The 25426-nt window shown below is 39.8% G+C and overlaps 1 protein-coding gene across 1 annotated transcript in view; it reads right to left on the bottom strand.

Moving 5' to 3' along the window:
- The window catches only part of ME1 (malic enzyme 1), a 183226-nt gene that overhangs the window by 20487 nt on the left and 137313 nt on the right, over positions 1-25426 (bottom strand). Inside the window, exons 7-9 of the mRNA XM_063330091.1 lie at positions 22475-22584; positions 12145-12242; positions 10250-10363 (exon numbers count right to left, since the gene is read on the bottom strand). Of these exons, the coding sequence (XP_063186161.1) occupies positions 10250-10363; positions 12145-12242; positions 22475-22584 (322 nt within the window). The remainder of the gene's footprint in view (positions 1-10249; positions 10364-12144; positions 12243-22474; positions 22585-25426) is intronic.

Genomic DNA, 25426 nt, shown 5'->3' with positions numbered 1-25426 from the left:
TTTCTACGATGTGTAACAAGCATCTTTCCTGGATCAAGTGACACTCCCTAAATCCAAAAAGAAAGTCTTTCACGCGGAAATCCACAGACGAACTAACAGACTTGACACGATACCTGTGCAGCTATTCAGACGGCGAGATACAAACTCCCAAACTCTTTCAAAAGAAGGGGGAAGGTAAAGTTAGAAAAAGAGGCTATACATTCTTTTTGCTTTAACTTCCCAAATGTATTCAACATCCCAAGAAAGAAATAAAAAAAGTACCAACATTTCATGATACAACTTCTCACAATGCTATGTATTCTTATATACTTATATTATTTCCTTATCTTTCATAGAATATATTCTATTTCATACAATATTTTATATATATGTATCTTTCATAGAATATATTCTATTTCATATAATATAATATATATATATATTCTATGAAAGATAAGGAAATAATATAAGTCGTTTGGTAAGGGCATTATAATAAGTTTTCTTGAATAAAAAAAACCTCAACCAACCAAACTACATACCAGAGTACCAGGAAGACAGAATCACAGAATCTTCATGGTTGGAAAGGACCCTTAAGATCATCAAGTCTAACCAAACAACCTACAATCTCTGCCACTAGAGCATGCCCTGAAGTGCCACATCTACACGTTTCTTAAACACCTCTAGGGATGGTGACTCAACCACCTCCCTGGGCAGGCTGTTCCAGTGCCTGACCACTCTTTCAGTAAAGTCATTCTTCCTAATATCTAATCTAAACCTCCCCTGCTGCACCTTCAGACCATTTCCTCTGGTCCTGTCATTATTCCCTTGGGAGAAGAGGCCAACACCCACTTCTCTCCAACCTCCTTTCAGGTAGTTGTAGAGGGCAATGAGGTCTCCCCTCAGCCTCGTCTTCTTCAAGCTAAACATGCCCAGCTCCCTCAGCCTCTCCTCATATGACCTGGTCTCCAGACCCCTCACCAGCCTGGTAGCTCTTCTCTGGACACGCTCCAGCACCTCGATGTCCCTCTTGTACAGAGGGGCCCAGAACTGAACACAGCACTCGAGGTGAGGCCTCACCAGTGCCGAGTACAGAGGCATGATCACTTCCCTGCTCCTGCTGGCCACGCTATTCCTGATACAAGCCAGGATGCTGTTGGCCTTCTTGGCCACCTGGGCACACTGCTGGCTCATGTTAAGCTGGCCGTCCACCAGCACCCCCAGGTCCTTTTCTGCCAGGCAGCTTTCCAGCCACTCTTCCCCAAGCCTGTAGCGTTGCTTGGGGTTGTTGTGACCAAAATGCAGGACCTGGCACTTGGCCTTATTAAACCTCATACAGTTGGCCTTGGCCCATTGATCCAGCCTGTCCAGATCCCTCTGTAGAGCCTTCCTACCCTCAAGCAGATCAACACTCCCACCTAGTTTGGCGTCATCTGCAAACTTACTGAGGGTGCACTCAATCCCGTCATCCAGATCATCGATAAAGATATTAAACAAAACTGGCCCCAAAACTGAGCCCTGAGGGACACCACTGGTAACCGGCCACCAAGAGGATTTCATCCCATTAATCACAACTCTCTGGGCACGGCCATCCAGCCAGTTTTTTACCAAGGGAAGGATACACTTGTCTATGCCATGATTCGCCAGCTTCTCCAGGAGAATGCTGTGGGGGACGGTGTCAAAGCCTTACCAAAGTCCAGACAGACAACGTCCACAGCCTTCCCTGCATCCAGAAGGCGGGTCACGTGGTCATAGAAAGAGATCAGGTTGGTTAAGCAGGACCTCCCTTTCCTAAACCCATGCTGGCTGGCCCTGATCCCTTGGCTGCCCTGCACTTGCTGTGAGAGCTCACTCAAGATGATCCTCTCCATGATCTTTCCTGGTACCGAGGTCAGGCTGACAGGCCTATAGTTCCCCAGATCCTCCTTCCGACCCTTCTTGTAGATGGGCGTCACATTGGCCACCCTCCAGTCATCTGGCACCTGCCCTGCTGACCAGGATTGTTGATAGATGATGGAGAGAGGCTTGGTGAGCTCTCCTGCCAGCTGCCTGAGTACTCTTGGGTGAATCCCATCCGGCCCCATAGACTTATGTGCGTCTAGGTGCAGAAGCAGATCATTGACTACTTCCTCCTGGATTATGGGTGGGTTGTTCTGCTCTCCATCCTTATCTTCCAGCTCAGGAGACTGAGCACCCTGGGGATAGCTGGTCTGACTATTGAAGACAGAGGCAAAGAAGGCATTAAGTATCTCAGCCTTCTCCTCGTCATTGGTTGCAACTTTCCCCCCAGCATCCAGTAAGGGATGGAGATTCTCCCTGGCTTTCTTTTCGTTGATATATTTATAAAAGCTTTTTTTGTTGTCTTTAATGTTAGTGGCCAAGTTGAGCTCCAGCTGGGCTTTTGCCTTCCTAATTTTCTCTCTGTATAACCTAACGAGATCTCTGTACTCCTCCTGAGTTGTCTGTCCCTTCTTCCAAAGGTGGTAAACCCTCCTTTTATTCCTAAGTCCTATGCGAAGTTCCTTATTCATCCAGACTGGCCATTTTCCCCACCCTTTAGACTTGCGACACTTGGGGACAGCCTGCTCCTGGGCCTTTAAGATTTCCTCCTTGAAGAGCGTCCAGCCTTCCTGGACCCCTTTGCCCTTCAGGACTGTCTCCCAAGGGACTCTCTCAACCAGTGTCCTGAACAAGTCGAAGTCGGCCCTCACGAAGTCCAAGGCAGAGGTTTTGCTAACCCCCCTCCTTACATCACTACGAATTGAAAACTTGATCATTTCGTGATCACTAACCCCAAGACAACCTCCGACCACCACATCTCCCACTAGTCCTTCTCTGTTTGTGAGCAGTAGGTCTAGCAAGGCACCTCCCCTGGTAGGCTCACCTACCAGTTGTGTCAGGAAGTTATTTTCCATGCACTCGAGGAACCTCCTAGCCTGCCTGCTCTCTGCTGTGTTATATTTCCAGCAGATACCCGGCAGGTTGAAGTCCCCAACCAGAACAAGGGCTGGCGATTGCAAGATGTCAGCCGGCCGCTTATAGAATACTTCATCTGTCTCCTACAACCATAACATGATTAATGCATACTCAGGCTGCCTGAATAAACTATACAATACACCTTCACCAGAATGCTGAAGTTGAAGAATATTAAAAACACTCAAAAAGCTTAATAAACCATGAGTGAACTCAGTGAAAATGTCAGAAAGCACTTCAAAGGGGGAAAGTATTGCCTCTACCACAGTATCATTTTGTACCAAGAAACCTATGGGGTATTTGGGATTTGAACAAAAGAGAACAAAAGCAACCCGAAAACAGATATGTTGCTACATTAGAAATCACCGTGGTATCTCAGATGGAAAGTAATATGAGCTAAATTCTTTATTAGCAAATGAGTTACAATGTGGACTGTGTTAAGTCAGCAGATGAAGTACAGAGATAAAGAAACAATAGCAGCATTCTCTGATGGTGACATTATGTATGAAAGACCTTGGCAATCCTAAAATGTCTATACTCCCTAATGGATGAGAGTATATAATAATTATATACTATTATTCCAAATAGTAAAATGAAGTCACTTGGACAGCAGGACATTTTAATTCAAGGAGCAAAAGGAAGTAACAGGACTCAGCAGTTAATAGTTTTATGAAAAACTGCTTGTATTTTGGATTTGAACTGAAAACGCAGTTCCTAGTTTTAGAGAGGTTAACCAAGCAACAGCAGAAGAAGCAAAGGAGATACTGGGATCAGGCTTCAAGCAAATGTACCTCACAGTTTCCACAGAAAGTTACTCGTATCATCATATTAGAGAATCAAACTGAAGCTCATATAACAAACAAAAATGACCCATCAATAAAACCATGAGAAAATTCATAGAAAACAGCTGTAAAAACAGGAGACCAGACTGCACAGCAGACATCTATATGGGATATTACCAAACAGGAGGCAAATCTCACAAATACCGCCAATGTGAAGCCTAACGCCATGGCCCGTTTGAGCTGCTCCTGCCGGGGCTGCCCCACGAACCAGGGCTGAAAGAGCAGAGCGGCTTTCTGTCAGCGAGGTGAGAAAGGCAGGGCTGGAAGCTCTCCAAGATTTGCTCTTTCCGTCAGCTGGGAGGCAGCTGAGAATAAGCCAGAGCACCCCGATGACTGTGCTGTCCCACATGAGAGGCGGCGCTGGCACTCGTCCCGTCTCACAACCAGGGAGGCACAAATCTATTTATATAAACACTTGCCTCCATTTGACTGTGTCAACAGCGGCTTATTTAAACAAGAGAACAGAGAACAGCACACAGATAAATTAATAAACTCATCCGAGGTTCTGAAATACTCAAGGCACAAGAACCACAAAAGACCTGAGAACTGTAGACCAAAAAGCAAAGCAGTCCATTAGTAAGTTGAGTATTTCCAACTGCAAAATATTTTGGTTTTATTCGCATGTTCCAGCATCAAGGAAGAAGGGGGAAAAAAGGATGTGGTTAAGAGTCATGGGAGAAGGTGGGGAAACATCTCCCTGTTGGGAGATGATCTCTACGTGGCTTTCATCACAAGTAAATCTGCGGTGTAAAGGTTGTTGATGAACCATCTGGAGGGCTCAAGGCAGGGGCTGTAGACAGCACTGGGAGCTGAGGGACCTCTCTGAGGAGTCGCCCAGAAGGATGAAAGGGAAGGAACAGGACAGGCACAGAGAGCATGCTAGAAGGGGACAGGCCAGCCCGCCCTCCCTAGCCAGAACTCTGGCAGAGTATCAGTGATGAGGAGTCGCAAAATACCAAAAAAATAAAGGTGGAGGTATGGATACGGACTCACTGGCCAGGGGTTACTAAAGCCCAAGGGCTTGCAGGTGACAGGCACTCCTGTGCCACACTGTCTAGGAACCAAAAAGCAGAGACATACAAGCCCTCCCAAATCCTCATACCGAGGCCCTGATTATAAAGTGACCATGCCTCCTAATCAGGCCCATCACCTAATACCTAAAGGTGAAGAGAGCGGGTTAAAACCAGACAAGGCAACTCGGACACAGAATTAATAAACAGTGAAAAACCACAACATTTTGAGGAGATAGTGTCATAATGGTTGCCAGTAAAACATACGATTTAGGTAAGAAATGCAATTCTGGTGTTGACTTTAATAAAAACACATTTGTTAGAAGATTAGGCCTGTTCATTTAAGTCCCGTAAAATTTATAAAATACCCTTTCATGTAAATAAGCACACATGGTTAACAGGCACGACAAAATTTAGAAAGACAGTTCTTTCAAGGAGATAGATCTGAGAAGCAGAGCAAGTCAGGAACCCACAGAACAACAGAAGCAAAATGGAGCAAAACAATCATTCATTTCAATAACAGACCGCGAGCAAAAGAAACCATAAACCATCCAAATTAGGTCACCATCTCATCAGTACATCTAACGTACATGGTGTCAAAGAGGAAACACTTACATGCTAACAAATTTAACACCCAAATTTTTGGTGGCGTCTCTAAAAGAGAAAATCATGTGGGTATTCCTTGAGCACACCCCACCGATCATCCTTTCGCCTTGTCCTCACTTGTTTTCACATACGACTGGCCGAGTATGAGTAATGCCACAAGCGTTCCAAGACAAATTAATGTGTTTCCTTTCTGCAGAACTTATACTTCATATAGAACAAGATAAATGCAAAATGAACGGCACAGATCAATTCCCCAGGCATCAGAGTAACTGACAAAGCAAAAAGGACTGCTTCATTGGGATGAGATCAGATTTACATTAGTAAAATAAGGCAGAAACTGCTTTAAGTGATTGTGACGCCTTGGAGATACTCAAGACATTGCATCTTTGCTAAGATGCAAGTAGTTTTTTGGCTAGAAAAGTCATAACCAGTTGCAGTCAGCCATAAATGAACTGCTCCAGGACAAAAGTAAAGAGAATAATTGACTTGATAAAAAGAGAGCTAGAAATAATTAAAAGTTAGCAAAAGAGGCAAATATAATATTAAAGTGGTATGTAAAAGTTAACATTAAAAGCATTATCAAATTAGTATGTAGGACAGACAAAATCCAAACTTTTTTTTTAAAAGCAATTATTGCTCAAAAAATAAGAAAATTCAGTAACAATCAGACAGTCAGAATGGGATTCAGTTCAATATTAAGATACTTGATTGAGAGCTCTAAAGGCTCCTTCACGTATTACATGAGCTCTGCTGACTGTAATAGGAGCGAACACACCTATACAGCACTGAAATTCTGCTATCGGTCCCAAATGTCCTCCTTTCTCTTCCATCGTTCTCTAAGCAAAGCTTGAACTATGTATGTATCCAGCTTCGACCAAACCATGAACTTCAATAAGGGTCATACCCACTGCCAGTTAATTGGTCGTGAGGACCTTTTCTAAATAAGATTGCCAAGGATATTCCAATGGGGGAAGGAAGAGGGAAAAGGAAAACATTTTAGAGGATTATCTACAGGATACCTACAGGATTCTAATTATTTAGGACCACATAAATTCATAAACTTTTGGGGTCTGTATCAGTCCTCCTCTTACAAAGATCGATATTCTGAGGCCTTCAGCTATCAGACCTCAACTGATGTTCTTGTTCTTGCCATTCAGTTTGGGCTTCACTCACATGATCTGAAGTCTTACAGGGGTTAAGATCACACATCTAATGGACGTTTAAAATACAAAGCACTTGATTACACACAAGTATTACTGTGCTGACCTAGAAAGCCTAGAAAGTGTTCGCATAGGTAAATACCTATTCACTAAGCAGACAGAATATGATAATTTGACAGAATTCAGAAATTCAGAATTAAAGATGAGTCCAAACTGCTTATGCATAATCTGCAAGTACACAAGAGTGCAACAGAAACTTTAAAGGTATCTTTTAATTAAATATTAAAATTCCCATCTGAATGCACTGGGATACTGAAGAGGCCATTTCAAGAGCAGTGATACCTGTTTCAAAGAGTAAAGTCATATAGTTCAAGTGGCAAAATTCCAACGATATTATGATCTGCAACCCTTCCTCATCCACACCTTTGGAGAAAAAAAAAAGTTTCAAAAGGTGAAAGCACACTGACCAGATTAAAAAACACCGCAACAACTGCAAAACAGTATGAAAAACATCATAAGGTCTCTAGAATGAACTTGAGAACACAGCTATAGGCAGTATAACAAACATAGCCTTCATCGCCAGCTCTTTCACCACAACATAGCAGAAAACTTGGTCACCAAATTTGGTTTAAGGAAAAAAGATGGTTCCCAGGGGAAAAATAAAAAAAAATATTAACAGGAAAATGAAAACACAGCTGCACTTGAACAATTAAAAAGCCACAAAGGAAAAATCAACTACAGAAGTCTGATAAGTGACTTCGTGGCAGCTTTTGGGGGTGGGGGCAGAAGAAAAAGGTGGAAAGTGTTTGCAGTCAGGTCAATAAAAGTTCCAAGGTTACTTTTCTTTGCTTTGCACGGGTTGAAATACTACAGAAAGCAGATGAAAGGAGAAACAATGTTTAAATCTATAATCATGCATTGCAAAAATAATGATCAAAGGACAGTATAGAATAAAAATGATGTAAAAATTAGTTTAGTTGGACAAAGTAAGCGCTCAGTCTTCAGAGAGTCTGTTATTTCTCATACTGCTAAAGCAACAGATCAGAGTATTTCTGGGACTGAAAAGGTCTCCCTGCTTCAAGTAAAACTCTTTTGATCAGGCAGTTTTCGATGGGGCAAATTTTAAGGGACTCTTGTTTAATGGTTTCCAACAGGTTTCCATTGATACACCTCCTTAGTAGTAAGAAATAAAAGTGGGGTTAGTTTATGCAAAAGTTGGTTGACCGGTGAGCTAAGCAGTGGCTTGGCAAATCTTATCTTTGCAATGATGAAAAGGTTTCTAACAATACAGTCCTTCCCATTGCACAGTTTTCTCAAAAATCTTCCTCATTTTACTTCTCTTATCTCATTTCTAAGATTTTGGAAAGTCCTTCTAGTCTTGCAGCACTTTTCTGCAATCAACTAAAGCCAAAATAATTTCCTAAGTGGACCTAAAGTACAGCATTCCCTCTCAGGACAGAAAAAATAACCAGGAATAGCTTAATTATTTACTTGCTGTATGTATGACTTCCCAGCAGTTAAATCATAAGAATCAAGAGGCTTACGTTGCGCGTTCTTTCTTTTTTTTTATTTTGGGGGGGGGGGGGGGTCACTTTTAAGGTTTTTTTACTTTTTAGGGGGAACATTTAGCTGCAGAAGAAAGCCAAGAGAGGACATGCAGAGCCATAGACCAAGGATAGGTTTTCCTTATGCCCAGCTCAGACCTCTCACTGAAGTATCTCCAGCTTCTAGGTCCAGCAGGCTCTGCACTCAAACGCACCACAGCAGTAAGCACCCACCCAGTCTCAAGTCCCCCCAGGACAGCCAGACAAGGATACTGGTGCTCCCAGGTCTTCCAGGAACACCAGCAATGACCCGAAATGTGCACCGTCCGCTCCCGCTGCTTGCTTCAACATCTGGCCACAAATTCAGCCCTAATCTATCTCAGACAGCTGTTATGTCTGGCTATCATGAACAGTTTGCAAATATACTCTGGGCAGGACATGAAATTCAGTGGACTGCTTTTTGGATAAAACCCAAATTAAAGCCCCACCAAGAAGAATAAGCAGAGGAAACGAAGTTAGAGGCTGTGTGAGACGCTGATTGGTTTTGGCACTGCTTGAGAGCGCTGAAGCTAGAAGGTGGTGAGGAAAGAATACAGTCACCGAGTCACTAAAAATTTAGAAACTGTGAAAGGAATTAGTTGCTGCATACCAAGAGCAACAACCCAGCTTCTCGGCTGACTAGCAAATTAGCAGCAAGAGGTGTAAAAGAAGCAGGGAGAGGAAAGGAGCAGGAGAGAAGAAAGGCTGGTTAACCACCTTGGCTGGATGGACACGCAGACGAGATCAGTTTTACTGCTTTAGGATTGTAAAGTTCCTATACTTCTGCCCCTGTCAGTTTGTTTCCTTAACACCACCAAGAGGTGATTTTAGTTCAATTGTATTATTTGATAATCCCAGTCTCTATGGTGGAGGAAATTTTGCAACAGACCATCCTTCTTAGGCAACATCTAGGTTTCAACGGCCACAGAAGATAAACAGGCCTTCAGTCATCCGTGTTTGGACGCAAAAGCACTTTAAGATTATTAGATGAAAACCAAAAGGACTCATTAAAACAAACAAACAAAAAAACAACAGAAAGAAAAGAATCTGTGTCTTAGATAGTAGCAAATACCAGCTATCTTCTGTCCCTGATCAGGCTGCTTTTGTGCTTTCTGGCAAGAGATGTCCAAGATGACCTTAGTAACACTCTCCCATCTCAGTATCTATGATCCTACTCTTTTTCCTTTAAAAGGTTCAATAAACCAACACAGATACTGACAGCAGAATGCGTGCTCCTGATGGAAAGGTATGTGAACTACAAAAAACCCTAACCATTAGACAGCTAAAGAACACTGCACAAGAGCGTAGCACCACCACAGATGACCATAAACACTGCTAACCAACAGGCAAGGCGAAAAAGCAAAGCCAACTGGCCTCTCATCCCTTTCTTTCAAGTAGCTCACAAACTATTAAATACATAACCACCTTTTAAAACATACTGGTTTCTTTATTCTGGCACATGGAATTCATATGTTTCTTTATTTTGGCACGTGGAAGGAATGAGGTAAGGGTGACTGATGAAGTCTCTCAGCAGCTTCAAATTCTGACCAGTGTTGATAGCACTGCAGACCACAACATCTGCAACATGAGCTATATCACTGTGCAGAGAAGCTATTTGATGCCATATATCCCAGTCCTCGCAGAAGGATGACATGCTTGCAACACCAGGAAAATATTCTTTGCAAAAATATTTTTGCTCCTTTTAAAAAAAACCTTGAATGCTATCCTTACAATGGATCTATGCATCTTTGTGCAAGATTGCGCTAACAAATAATAGTCGCATTAACATGGGAAATATTAAAGCCACAAGTTGAACATTTCTTTCCGTATGTGTTTTTTAGTGAACTGCTGAAAAATTCTCTTCGATATGTGCTCATCTCTAACAGAAATAGAGCAGGAACTCCAAGTATAATCATACCCCCCCCCAAGTAACGTAGGAGTCTGTCATTCATTTAATGCACTTTAGAGAAGAAAAACAGCTTGCTACGTCAAGAGACATAAATCGCTGTAGCCACTTTCAGAAAGAATACACTCTTGCCTTTATTTACAGACTGCAAATAACTATAATGATATTTAAAAGAATGAGAAAATTGTATTACCTTTACTATTAATCCCTTTGAGTCAACCATCCATATCCTTTTGACAGCTACATCTTTAGGTACCCCTTCTTTTTCCATAGCCATAACAATGAGGTTTGCTATCCCAAGTGCAGCCTGAAGGAGAGAGAAGAAAAGTAGCATATGAAACTAGAAATGAAAGAAATCCCCTGGACTCTTGTTTCCTCTACCCACTATTTTTGATAAGTTTCTTAATTTTATTTAACAATAAAACTGAATCATTACTTTTTTCTTAAAGTAAACACTAGGGAACTGTTGCTACCATTTGGTAATTAGAAACCTTGATGTAGATAAATAGTATAGATAAATCTTAAACTGTATAGATAAATCAGAGTATAGATAAATCTTAAGATGGCATTTACAGTGTGGAGAGCATAATAAATGTTTAAACTATAATGAAAAATGCTAGCATTTATTCCACATAATCATCTCAGAATACATTAAATATTTTTTCTTCTTTGAAATTTTATTTTGTTCATTAGATTTTTTTTTGCAATTTAAACCAAAAGAAACCACACTCTGCATGCCAGAAAATAAAATGCAGTCCTAAAAGACTTTTTGCTCTTATCTTTTTTTAAAATGTCCATCAAGAATGTAAGTCTCCTTTTACCTACTATTAATGTGTTTTGTAACTCTAGACTTGGCTGTGCTCCCAGTGAAAGCCGGGGTGAGAAAAAGTCGCTTACCAATATTTTGCTGAAACATGTCTCATTCTTACTGGATTTTATAATATTTCATCCAACAGATCAAATGTCATACAGGTACACATTGAAAAACAGGCAACAAAACAAGCCAAGAGAAGACTCAGTATTTCTGATTACCAACCCATATACATATTTATGGGCTTGGTTCTATTTCTTATGTTTTATTATTCAGTTTCACTGAGAATCAAGCGAGATTCCCCTTTTTTAGTTAAGAAATGATTAGTTTTATTAGGAAGAAGCTCCCACAGCTGGGAAGACATCTACCAGCAGATGATATCTCTTTACAGCAACAGGCACACTGACAACGCTAACAAAAAAAGGTAAACATTAGACCATGGATTCATCTGTCTGTTGAACATGGAGCGAAACCAAGGGAAGGAACTTCAGAGAGACAGACAGTCTTCATGTACAAAGGCGCTAACAAGCCAGACATGGATGCAAGTCATCCTGAAAACTACAGACCTGATCTCAGTAGCACCAAATATTGAATCAAATTAAAAATACCTGGACTACATAAAGCTGGATTAGTATATTGCACCTACAGAGGGGTTTGGAGACCGTGAACAATATTTTCCAGAAGCTTGCATGGGGTTATAGACTTCATACAAGAGACGACAGCTAGCCACGCTGTAGATAAGTACAATCTTCACTTGTGTGTTAGTGGCTTAGAAATTTATATTGAAAAATTATTATAAAAAATAATGTGCATGAAAATCTTCAGAAGCGGATGATCTTTACATGTGGAATACTGAAAAACTATATTTAATGACAGGAAAAATCAAAGGGGCACTGCTTCTTACTAAATAACACTGAGTCTGGTAAATATATTTTATTTCATTTCTCTTTGGTGGCCTGATATATTTCCTCATGTTTCCAAAAAGTTTTGTTTGGTTTTATTGAGAGCAGTTCAATAATTTATAGCTGAAGAGCTAAAACCTGAAGTTTTAGAATGAGAACAGATCTCCACAAAATGTCTTATGAAAAATATGAGGCTTGACCAGATGAGCAGAGATTTTTCTGTAAGTTTACATTTGAATTAAGAACCAACTTTCCTTAGGTGTTAGTGATGATTCTACCCATTTAATATTCTTGTTAATTAGATACACATAACTGGATTAAATATTAAGAAAAACCTCCAGCTTACAAATTTTCCTGATGTATAAAAATACAAACCTCTCCAGCTCCCTGGAACAATACTGTGTGATCTGATAACCTGTTCTTGGTGATACGCAGAGCTGCAAGAAGACCTGCAACAGCCACAGATGCAGTTCCTAAAATAGAAAAATGAATATATTTGGTGACTCTGGAAATAATTACAAAGCATTACATTTTAAATAATTCCACAGCATCTTTCAACTAAAAGATACAAGTACTTAGGGTAGTAACAAAAAGTTCAGTGGAACTGGAGTTTGCTCTGCTTTATTCTTCTAGAAGTTAAATGTAAGCAGGGATATCTTCAGAGTAACATTAAATAAAATATGATTGATTAATTCTAATGGCTAGGGCATTCAAAATGCTACAAAATATTCTGGTTATGACCCTTTTCAGAAGGAAAGTGTGCGAGAGCCCAGACAGAAGTATTTTGAAGGTCTCCAGACTGAAAATTAAGATACTGGTCTCATTCTTCAAATAGATATACTTCAAATACAGTAAAATACAAGAGTAAAGTAAAACTTTATTTCTTAAGAGGATGTTGTCAGAGTCGAAAAGCATACTGTGAACATTTACAGAGAAGCTAAGCTAGCTGAAAGAGTAAGGCCAGCTTATTTAGGACATCGACTGCCCTCCTGCATCTGAAAGCCCTCAGGACTCCAGTCCACTGTGAAAGGGGTTCCAGCTTACTAGCATCTAAAACATTGGAAGTGCCTTTTAAATCTATCTTTGAGTTATGCCACACAGGGAAAAAGGCTAACATTCAGTTTTGTTATTTACCCTGTGGGGGCCTTTCTTCTCCAAATCAGAACCACAAAGAATGAGACACCTGGCTGTCTGTGAATAGAAAGATTTTGGTCCTCATCATGAGAAACTTCCATTAATAAAAAGCAGGGCAATAAAGGGATCTCAAGCAGGCATCTACCCTAATCCTATTCACAATGGCAGGATCAACCATGCCTCTGATTGACAGATCTTTGTCTAACTTCTTCCTAACATCACCTTTTAAATACTCCTGTGATCTCCCCAGCAAGCTATTCCAGTGCTTCAATATACTTTTTGTTGAAAATTTCAAATCTACATGTTTTTTCTTCTTCTTCTATTTTGGCCTCTTATCTTATCTACCACTGGAAAACCTGTTCTTTTCTCTTTGCAACAAGACGTGTTTTATATTTGAAGAGTAATGGTGTCCCAACCCGCTGTTCTTACGTGGAACAATCCCAATTCTTCCACTCTTTCAGAAAGTTATTTTTTCTAAAACACTTAGTGCTCATTTCTCTCTTCTGGACTTTATCCATTTGTTTCTTATCTTTCTTGAATTGTAGCACATAACCTATACACAACACTGCAGCTCAATCGTTAGCATTGCTGAGTCTAACTGTCAGCTTCTGTCATGGTGGAGAAAGTTGTATTTAGTCACTAGGACTTGATATCTGGCTCTTCTGATCCAACGACAAGCCACTCCTCCTCCCCAACAAAGCCAAAGGAGAGGGAAGGCCTTTTTTTCATGGATTACTGCCTTCAGGTAACAAGCTTGTATTTTTCACAAATGATCATCGTCACTAAAGCCCAGGCACAAGGTGGACCAAAAAAGACAGACAGACTCCTTATTCCTGCAAGGAACTTGGATCCATTAAATAAGAGGAAAAAAAAACGTAAGAAAGTGCATCAGTTTTCAACAAGTTCACAGAACCCATAATGACATCCTGTGGGCAGGAATATGGTAGTGAGGTAGATGATGCCAGCAGAAAATGTGTCTTTTTAGAGGAGATTCCGAAGAGCCGACAGAGGACAGCATTGGTTTCAGAAGGACTGAACCACTAGCAATTAGGTATTGAAAGTGGAAAAATGGGTTTCAACAGTCTTTGAAGATTTATGATGCCTATCTGATTCAGAGAGAGCTGAACCACAGGGAGACAAACACAGGCCCTGAGGGGTCCCACTTGTTCAGTTCTGGGAGTAAGAACCAAATGCTTCCTTCACCAGACGGCAGCTGCCATTGACTGACCCAAGGAAACCAAAGATCAGGCCATAAATCATTTTGATAAGCCTGCAAGAAGTTGCAAGGAGGAGATCTGCTGGCTCCTACAATTCTGTTCCTGATCACCACAGCCCTAACTGCAACTGCCTACAAGCCGCCTGGTTGGTTTTGAAAGGAGAATTCACACTGCAACTGATTTTTCCTTCAGGAAAAGTGTGAAATAGGTATGACCAGCCCGCCAAAAGCACTTGGTCCAGAATCCGCACATTGGACATCTGCCCTCAACATGTAGCTCCCCTGAAGGACTCACAAGTCCACTTTCTCATAAGCAAGGTGAAATTTAAAGCTGAGATAGCAGTAATCTTGACAATAAACTCAAGGAGATGCTCAAAACAGGTAGTCATACTGCAGGCACATAGGCCATTAAGTTTCAAATGCATGTAGCTAAGGAACTAAAAGAATAGAAGGAGTAAGAAGCCTGTTACTGGGTAAACCTCTCCTTAAAAGGCATCATTTAGTGTTAAAGGCTGGGTTTGAATCTGTGATTTGTAGGTAGGGTCATCTGAGTTTCATGAATGGTTACTTTTTCAAAAATATAAGGTAACCCTTAGTAAAATTTAAGAATACATTTTAAAGTTAGAAAGCCCCTTAGAAAATCACTTTTTGAAGTTGAGCCACCTGAATAGTTCACAAACATGTGTCTTTAGAACTAAAAACTTTGTTACGTGCTTTTATGACTCTTCCCTTCAATCATCAGAAATACAGGACACGTTGTTCTCAGCCCACTTAATGTTTAGACCATACAACTTTGTCATTTTTAGGTATTTAGTCATTTTATTGACTTGTTCTGAGAGCTGAGATCATTTACTCTCTTCTCCCTCATTTCTAAATAAAAAAAAAAAAAATTCTAAAAAACTCTGAGGCATGGCTTTGGGAACAACAACCATCAGGCTGAGACACTTCCACCCCACAGCATCCAAGAGCTAGCTTGTTTCTTTCCCAGATGAAATCGAGTCTTCCTCTGGCGAGTGCCAAATTGGCAAAGACCAAAAACGGCAAAAGAGAGAAGTCAGACCACGCTCTCCGTTTCTCTTGGTACTCTACCAAACAATCCTCATAACCGGCAATAAAAAAAAAATAAATCCCATCCTCTCGTTGGATGCCAAATTCTTTCTTCTATTTTATATTACACAGCTGTGCTTGTCGGGGAGGAGGAAGCCTACATAACATGGCTTATTCCTAAGACCGTTGATCTGGTCTCCTGAAAAGGAAAGCTGAGCTGGAGCAGTGTAAGGTCCTGCTTCCAGCCCCTGACGCCAGAAATTGTGGCCACTGCAGCACCCTGCCTTCATCAGAGGACTTCTTAGTCAGTCAGGAAAGCTGCTCTTCAAGCCGCTTTCTGGTGATGGAGACAAAAATGAAACACCGTAAATTTATAATGAATGGGAATGCTGGGATCCTGCTTATCTTCATGGCCGAGGTACTGCTGCTAAGTTTGTCAGCCGGAAAAACAGACTAGGATTATGTATGACTAGTTGGGATACTTTTACAAACTCTATTATAATACCATCTTCTGTTTTAAGGACAAAGAAGAGAGATATGAAACGTGAAAAAAACACTACTTTGAATGCCTGTAACATTTTGCATTGATTATTTACATGGGATGCGAGTTATAATTACCTGTATGTTCATTATGAGGGTGATTCAGAACAAGGGTTATAATAGCAATATATAAAGGCTTAAATATCGCATTTCTCACGAATCACAATTTGCACAGAACTGCTCTAAAAATGGTATTTTAAAAGGACTCCACATCGGTTTTATTTAGCCATTTGACTCCAAAAAGCATAATAACGCAGTTTATTAGATTACTGAACCCACTATCACTGCTACTGGCAGCGGCTGTCATCACTCCTCGTCAGCAGCTTCCCTTATTCCTTCCTATTGAAAGGGGGAGACCGTCGGCTTGAATAGCAGATCTGTTTAACCGGAACTGCTCTGGCTGACGGCATGACCTTAAATTTCACCCTGAATACTGACTTGAGTTTTTGAAAAGAATCAAAACGCAATTCACATCCATCTGCCAAAGCCTAACCATTTCCCGCGGACATTACGAAGCAGAAACAGAATTTCACTGCTCTTCCGACTGTCATCGCTATGGGAAGGAGAGAAATGGCTTCACCTCCACCTCCCACAGAGCATGGGTTAAAACCCTTGTGTGCAGAATAAGACAGATATTGTTCACGGATATAATTTTGAAAACTGATTCTATCTTCCCAAAATTTCTAGAAGAATAACCAAAGCAAGTTTAACAAAGGATAATATATCAGCTGCTGTGACAGAAAACATTTTGTTTTCTAGGAAGGCGAGTTGTATCTTGTGGAATTATGGTAGATATGAGATTTCAAAGTACACTATTCTTTACGAAGTCTTTGGCTTCTGTCCAAGATTCTTTAGCCTTTCTTATTACTGTAAACTGTACGACTGAGTATGAATATGTCAAAGGAAATCCTAGAGACCACGGCCTTTTGGGGTTGGCACATTATAGATGCTTTGGAGCACAGAGACTTCTTTCAGCAGATGCAACAATTAAAGAAAAAAATGGGCAAAACCAGGCCCAAAACATGATGAATGAGAAGTTCATTTTTATTTGATGTAGTTTAATTTAAATTAGCAAGAAATGGCTTACGGCACTGAAGCATTTGTCCATTATTTAAAGTTTCAAAAAATAAAACTTGTAATCAAGTATTACTAGTTCCTTTATGTCATATTCTCTACCTCATCTTAAAAAGCCAGTAAATAAGAAGACGGTTGGAATTTCTGCAGCACATCCTAAAATCTGAGCTATTCATTCTGGACAGAAAGTTTAGGAAGTGGTAAAAGTAAAATTCGTATTTCTGAATACACAGCATAATAGAAATCACATGTTAACATGGCCAGTCTTCCAAATAACACTGCACAGAATGCCAGGGAAAAAAATAAATCCATTCTCCTCTCCTGTCCTTACTGGGAAAAAAAGGTGAGAGTAAAGATCCTATCTAAAAGGTGTCATCTCAGTTGCTAGCGAGGCAAACGCTGTGGCTGGGGGTGGTTCAAAAGGACCTTCTCTGAAGAGGTGGGAGCTCCTTCTCCTTGCCATGGAGTGGCTTTTCGGAGCTTTGTATGCGCTCTGCCTCACTCTGCAGCTGCAGCAGGCGGGCAGCGCGAAGAGGGGGAAAGGCTCCAGTGAAGGAGAAATGGAGCCTTCGTAAAAGGGCTACCGCTTGGTATGTTTGAAAAGGGATAGAGAGTCCCAGAAGCACAGGGTGGCTGAGGCTGGGAGGTCTTCTGGTGCAACCCCCCTGCTCAAGCAGGGCCACCTGGAGCCGGTTGCCCTGGAACGCGGGGAGAATGGATTTATTTTTTTTTTTAACCCGTAATGAGCAAAAAATGAAACAGAAAAATACTTGTACATACACGTACTTGTCTGTACACATGGAAAAGTACACAAAAGCTACAGTGGGGGATTTACTTGAAAGCATACTGATTTCAATGTAAATTTACCACTGAGCAACGCAGAGGTGATATCCTGATGAATATACTTGAAGAAAAAAATATACTTCACATAACCCTACAGTATACGTCTTAATAGGATTTTTTTTTATTATTTTATTTTAAAAATCCCAGTGTCTGTTTCACTTGGAAGCAAATGTCACTTCATATTATGAAAGAGGTTTTCTACAGTTTGAACACAATATCAGAATTTGATATCAACATATGATATCAACATATAAGCTATTACATGTCATTCGACTTCACATTTTTCAAATTCTTGGTCAGAGGATGAATTGGAAGCCCCATGCCCATCACAACCCCAAACCTTCTTTACAATTTGATTTCAAGAACTGCAATTTCCAGGTACCAAATGTATTGTTTCTGATGTTAATGTTAAAAAGAATTAAATCTTAAAAAGGAAAATGCTTATGACAGAGAAATTTCGATTTCTGAGACCTGCACTGACTTGACATTAAATTGGTCATAACATAACTTCCAGGTATAATTTTCTTAATTATTCACATGGCAGCCTGCTGAACATTTAGCACATATTTTAAATCAAACCACACATGTAAGATGGAATAATAATCTTAAATCATATGTGCTCTACATTTTTATTTTAAGTCTGTTTCTTTTCATGAATTTTTGATGCAATTAAACAGCACAGCTGTTAAAAACTAATGACATCTAAGGTCATGATGGATACCGAAGTTAATTCCAATCCAGTGCAATCTCTCCGTGTAAATATTTTTGTTGGCATAAAATGCAGGCTCTGTGTCCGTAGTGAGGGAAAGCATTGCAACTGTGGGCACAGTGAAACAGAGCTATAACACTAGAATACAAACAGTATTATACTGCATAAAGAAATACATTTTATGTAGATTGGCTTATACTGCAGAAGTTTGTCACTGTTGATTGTGACAATTTTGAAGTACAGGGTTGGGGAAAAAGTCAAAACCGTTGAAATAATTGAAATAATTGACCTGCATAGAGGCAAGCAAGGCTAGAAAAATTTATGCCACTATTGCAAATTTGTCCAGGTCAGCAACGACTACAACAACCAGCTACCACGTGATAAGCGCTGAAAGACCCACAAAAAACAAATGCACCACTCCCAAGATGTGCAAACTTGCCTTAAGTCATTGACTGTGCTCAAGTAGCAAAAACTCTTTCAACAGACACACCAAAACCGAGATGGTTGTGGAAAGGGAGCGCTACAGCACCACCCTCCTCTGCCCTAGATGGCTTCGACAAGGTGCAGTGGGTATGGCCTGAGCCGATCCCACCCATGAGCGGGATTTCAGACACCGCAGTCCTGGACTTGTACTTAGGACTTCTTCTTTAACCGATCTTAAGAAATTTGTTCAACATCCCCACAGCAGGCAAGGGAATAGGTTAGTTTCTCCAAGAGGATTTTCATTCTCCTAAACTGTGAATCCCAACCCTGCCTCCTTCCAGGGGTGATCAAGCAGAGAACATCTTCCACCCTGATAAACAGCTTTGTTTGGCAACACAAGCCCCAGTTCTTCTTCTGGCATTGGTCCATTCCCAGGCGGGGGTTGGAGAGAAAAAAAACCACCACATCTCACATCTTAAGGAAAATTCCACCCTGTCCTTATGACTTCTCCTTCCTAAAAATATTGCAGATGAGCAAAGCTAGCAACCTGATCTAATTGAGATATTTCTAAATGTTGTGGAGCTTGACATTACAATATTAATTTACATTTCTCCCATATAGGAACCCATGATCAAAGCCCCTCAATTTTGGAAAATGCTCTCTAATAGCTAGAGAGAACTGGATAAAAGTATTTGGTTTCAACCCAAGGCTTTCACTGATTTTAATTTCCAAAAATCATATTCTATATGTTTGAGAGAGAGGAAAAAAAAAAAGAAGCAAGCTGATTTGTGGTCAGAATAAAACCAAACAAGAATCCAAGGAAAAAATATTTTCTCCCTAAAGCAACATTATTGCTATTGTGTTTGTAAAAAAAAAATTTTGAAAATATCAATATGAAGAAATTATCATAATTACAAAGGAAAAAAAAAATCACCATCCATCCAAAAACCAAGATGCTTTCTAGAACAACAAAAGAAGAGCAATTTTATTATTCTAAAACAGATTTATAACAGTTGGTCAGAATCCTGTTCACCCTTGCTCCCAATTCCTTAAGTACAGAGAGGGCACGTAGAAAAAGTTACAAAGCTCTTTTCAAAATCAAGATGTGACCACACTGTAGCAGGGATGGAGACAAAACTATTTCCAGAAATTCTTAAATATATCTGTAGGGGACCCTAAATGGCCAATCTTCAGTGGTTTTATAAGATCAGTGTTTTGGCAGACACTTTTTTCCAAATGTTATGCAATGGTGTCAGTATAGGGGCACGCTGGAAATAGCTGCGAGCTAACAGAAGGCAACTGCATTTGTCCAAGTTACTACTTGCAAATGGGTATTCAGCTTGCCATATTTTCTATCTTTTATAGTGTCTGACAGGAGTCAGGATCATATATTAGGTTTTTTAGATTTGAAGTACTTAAAGGTCCTCATTGCATCGCTAAGATATATAGGAATCCTTTGTCTGGATATCCCATGGCGCTGAAAAAAGCCTCACGCCCTTTCATGAAACATATTAAACATTTCTTTTTATCATTGAAGTAGCTTTGGCTTGACAAATATTTGGACTAGGAGAAACTATGTTTAAAATATCATGTAAGCACTGTCTTCAGAAGATGATGGCAAATCAGATGCAGTGTTTGTTTGTTTGCTTTGGTAGAAAATACAACTTGCATACAGAGAAGGACACTCTTTCAAGTAGCCTGGAAAAAATCATGCTATTTAGAAACTGAAAATCTCTAAGGATTGCTAAAGAAGTTAGCACCATCTATCCTTATCAAAGTTGTCAGGCGAAATATCTTTAGGGTTTATAAAGCTGGAATAAGAAGAGGGAGAAAAGATCACAGGATCTGTATTTGGGCTGTTGCCTTTCCCCTGCCACATTATAGGGGAAGATGACATCCTACAAAAAAAATACTAAAGGTATTCATGGGGATATGATGACAAATGGCAGAAATCAGAGCAGACTAAATGCATACGCTTTTACCTTTTGGAAGCTATAAAAATATTAAGGATGGAGATCACCCAAAAGTCCCAGACATCATTTATGAAAATATCAAAAGACCCACAAACACAAATTAGACTGCAGAAACTGAAAAAATTAAAAGACTGCACGTGGCTGCACTTCTAAGAAAGACCAATAGCTGCTACAGAAGCTCAGCCAAAAGCCAAACAGACACCTTCCAACAGTTATGAGCATGAAGATACCTCCTTCCAAGGTGCACAAGAGAGAATGCAGTAGTTATAAAATACTTCTAGAGACCCAGAAGACTTTCTCAGCTTACTTTACCCATATTTGGTACACTTTTGCTGAAAAGCTTCCCTGCCATTTCTTTGAAACTACCTTCTAGTTGAGTCTCTTTCTGATTCTGGGTAAGGACCTTCATCCTGCAAGGAAAGAGAATTTCCTGTGGGAGGTGGATCTCTGAAAAACTAGGGAAACTTCTAGATGCTGTTTGGTCTGCTGTATTGGACTGTCGTAGCCATGGCTACACTCAGACCCTGAAGGGTAAGAAGCACCATGCTTCTTACAAAGGGAAATGACATTTTATAATTAGTTTATTTCGCATCTGGGAATTTGTCCTCCATAATCGGTTTCAGCTGTAGGAGTAAAACTCAGCCAGGCTTGTAACAGAAACATAGTTCACGTGGCTAGCCAAAGCCCTAGCATCAGGGATAAATTCATCGCCATGTGTTGAGTCCCTGAAATAAGACCTAGGTCTCAAGAATGACTTCTGGAAAACTCAACCTCCTAATGCTTGGCCTTGAGTGTCACTGCAAACTGTTAGAAATGAAGACAGATCAAGTCTCATTTTTGATCCTGTCACTGCTGAGAACCTCCACCCACCCAAGGAAATGTGAGGGGTAAGAGGCAGCTGGGTGACCAGGGCCCTCCTTGGGTACCTGTTGTCTCCAGCAATTCATCTGACTTCAGTCTCCTCGCAAGGATGGCAGCCAGTGGACTTACTGCCTCAGAGAAAGTTATTTTCCAGTGCTCTTTTCCTGACAGGAAATAAGGCAACCCAAGCAGCAGCATCCACCGCTTCAGCCCTGCTCGTCTTTCTTCTCAGGAGGGAAGGGACAAGATGCCCCTGTAGATTGAGCACTGGGGGAATTCCCCTTGCTGACGTTTCCCATCCTAGATTTTTTCCTTTTGCCAGCTGCTACAAATGATTCAGATGGGAAAGCAGAGTCAGGGGGATAATTTTCCTCTAAAATTGAATGCAGCCCTGAGACTGCAAGAGAAATTAGAAGGATATTTAACTCAGTTGCCAGTTTAAGAACTGAAATACAGTTTGACATTTACCACGCAAGCTCTGTCACATGGAGGAACAGTGGAGCAGTAGTTGCTGCAGTGACAAAAACCCTGAGGGAAGTACAGTGCAGGCTTGTTCTTTGACATTTGCCCAAAGATCTGAAGTTAATAATTTATATGGGAAGGCCATTCACACACTAAACTATTAAAAAAAAAAAAAAACCCTGAAAAGTGAACATCTAAATAAAGCATGAGGCATAAGTGAGAGGGGAAAGGTTAAGAGCAAAGACAGCTCACCAGAAACCCATGCTGAGGAAACCCAAGGCAAAAGATGACCTGTACCGAACGTCTTCAAATATCACAGGAAAGCTGATATTTTTTTTTTTTTCTCTCTGATGCAACAATTAAGACTCATTTTGCTGGCTTGTAAGCATCACAAGAGTGAAGAGAAGAGAAAGAGTCTGTTACCTTGAATGTCGTCATTGAAAGTGCAGTACTTGTTACGGTACTTATGCAGGAGGCGGAATGCATTAGCATTAGCGAAATCCTCAAATTGAATGAGGCAGTTCATGCCATACCTAGAAAGGCAAAAAATTGTGCATTACATTAAAAATAATACATAATTGTATATTAAAAAGCTATTAACACTTGCAGTCAGATTTTGAATACAAGTATAATATGATTTATACTTCTACTAATACGTTTCTGTTATATTCTGTATCTTTACATGCCTGTAAATTATCTAGAAGGCATAATTAGACTACCAATACTCTTTACTCAGTTCTAAATTAAGGATAAAAGATCAGGGGAAATGGCCTTCATCTCTCTGCAGACATCTCAACAGAAGTCTTGGCTCAGCAATCAGCTAGCGAGCAAAAAAAAATACCTGGCCCCCTAAGAAAGGTAGTAAGAAGGTAACTTATTCAGAACATGGATTTTATTTTATTGACATTATGCAGGTCAGCAGCATGACATCATTCACAATGCAGTGCTTGATCATTCTTATTATAAAAGAGGTATTTATCAGAAACACAGTTAATCTAGACAAATGATAAACACGTGACAACACGTTAAGGAAGGAAAGTGATAGCTGCAAATTTGAATTGAGTTACACTTGGCTAACATACACTAAAACTGGGTATACGCAGAAATGAGTTTATCTACATTTCTTACATCTACTGTTTCACTGGAATGTCAAAACTGATTTTCTCATATCAATACTAGATGTTTCTTAAACAGTATGCTAAGAATCAATGTTATAATCCATTTCAATGTTTTCTCATCCTCGTAGCTAATGAAACAATTCAAATTGACATTTCCTGTAGTACTTTGAAATGTCTGTATAAGTATTTTGAAAATATAGCATACAGTTGCATCAGATGCTGATATGACTAAGTCAGTTCAACAGCATGGGTCAGTAACTTTTGAAGTCTAGTGAAGTTAATAATAAGTTACATTAATGTAATATTACTACTGTGCATCCTCCAGTCCTTAGATGCATTTCATAATAGTACCGTCTCTGGATTCCTTGCTTATGTCATTTTCAAATATACAAACACTTTTTTTCAAAAGGAAAAAAAAAACGCACAAAAAACCAAAATAAACCCAAAAACCACCAAAGACATTTATAGGCAAAAACTATGTAAAGACTGAATTCATTTGCAACAGGGGAAAAAAAAAAAAAAAAAACCCAACCCAAAACACCAGGTAACTTATTGAATACTGTCAATCTCATATGGGAAAAGAAAAAGTAGCACACGAAAAGTTTAAAATATAGGGCTAGTACTAAAATTGTCTGTATAAGTTTGGATCTGGAAATGGCACATAAACATTATCCCACCCTGGAATAGTATTACAAAACATTCGTTAAAAAAAAAAGGTATTTTAAACATAAATAAACCTAATGGCAATTTGCAGACTAGGGAACCATTTGATTAAAACTTAAAAGAAATACTGCATTAAGGTGTTGCTATGAAATTATTACCACTGGGGTCTAACCGGGCAAGACTCAACAGCACGAAGGAGCTGCTTGAGCTAAAGGAGTTTCTTCCTTATCTGCTAACAGCACAAATCCAAGAGAGACAGTCAGGGAGTTCCTGCTTCATCCAGAAAAGTAATACATACGTATACTGAGCAGTTTAGTATAAATAATCTACTCTAATGTTAATCAAGTTTTTCTTTAAACCATACATGTGTTTGGCAACTGTGTTAAGCAAAGCCACCAATATATAAAAAAAGACAAAAATTCCTCTGACTAAGTTAATTTCCATGGAAATCACATATTTACAGCTATATTACAATTAGCCAAAACTACTGGGATTCCACTGGCAGGAATGGTAATTCCTGCTGAAAATAAATACATCTTCAGGTTTTATGGAAAAACCTGGATTTCTTCAGCAGCATAGTGACAGTTCAAAAACGAATCTGGCGAGTCAGTAATTCAGTACAGCAAATCTGAGTTCAAATAAGAAACTGGAGTTATTTTTCAATAATTAATTTAAATTCCTAATCTGATTCAGTATCTGACATGAATTTCTGTGATTCCATAAGGGTCCAGGAGCTGACAGTTGAATAATAATATGAAACTAATGAGATTAACACTCTGGAATCCTGGAGCTTGGTTAGAAGTGTTTCTTGGATGTCATTAGGCCAATGTCTGTTTCTTTATTTTACCATATATAACATTCCATTTTCTCATCTGCATTTGATTTTTTCTCTGTTTTCTTACCCATTGCCTTTATAGACACGGATCAAAACTCCCTGTGAATTATATTAAATCAGTGTCCCTGTAGAAAACACTCATGCTATACTGGGCACGCTGTCCATACTAATTCTCTGAGCAAGATATTACGTCTGTTTAATTAAAATGGAAAAAAATGCAGGCAGTCTAATTCTGGGCCTCTGAGACTTTGGTATTATAGCAGAAAAATTTCTAAGCAGCACTTTTATTTGTAGCAAGTGTTATGCATGACACCCAGGTAAAACCTGAGACTTCAGCGCTGCCCATGACCAGTAGTACTTCATAAGATCTGTGAAGTTTGAGGTCTATGTCTTCAAAATATCTAATCAAATCCAGTTACTGCTTACCCGTGATAGACAAGAAGATGACACCATGTTTCTCTGCTTGGAATATTTCTGTTCTCAAAACCACTAACAGATGAGATATATAGATGAGATAACACAAAATAGTTAATCTCCGGCATTCCAGAAAATACTGCAGTAATCAATTGGCTACAAGTGTGCCCCATGGTTCTGGAAGCAGTGACCATACCAAAACAAATTCTTCTATGACTTCCACATCTTACTATCACAATCCCTTACAACAGAAAGCTGAGCCAAAACCTAAAATTATGTCGACTGCCAGCAGTTCAGTTCCACTTTCCTTCCTGTACCAGTTTACAACAACCTTCCACCCCTATT

The sequence above is a fragment of the Chroicocephalus ridibundus genome, chromosome 3, assembly GCF_963924245.1.
Source record: "Chroicocephalus ridibundus chromosome 3, bChrRid1.1, whole genome shotgun sequence".
Taxonomy (NCBI): Eukaryota; Metazoa; Chordata; class Aves; order Charadriiformes; family Laridae; genus Chroicocephalus; species Chroicocephalus ridibundus.
Note: the sequence above shows the minus strand (reverse complement) of the source record. Positions and strands in the feature narration are given on the sequence as shown.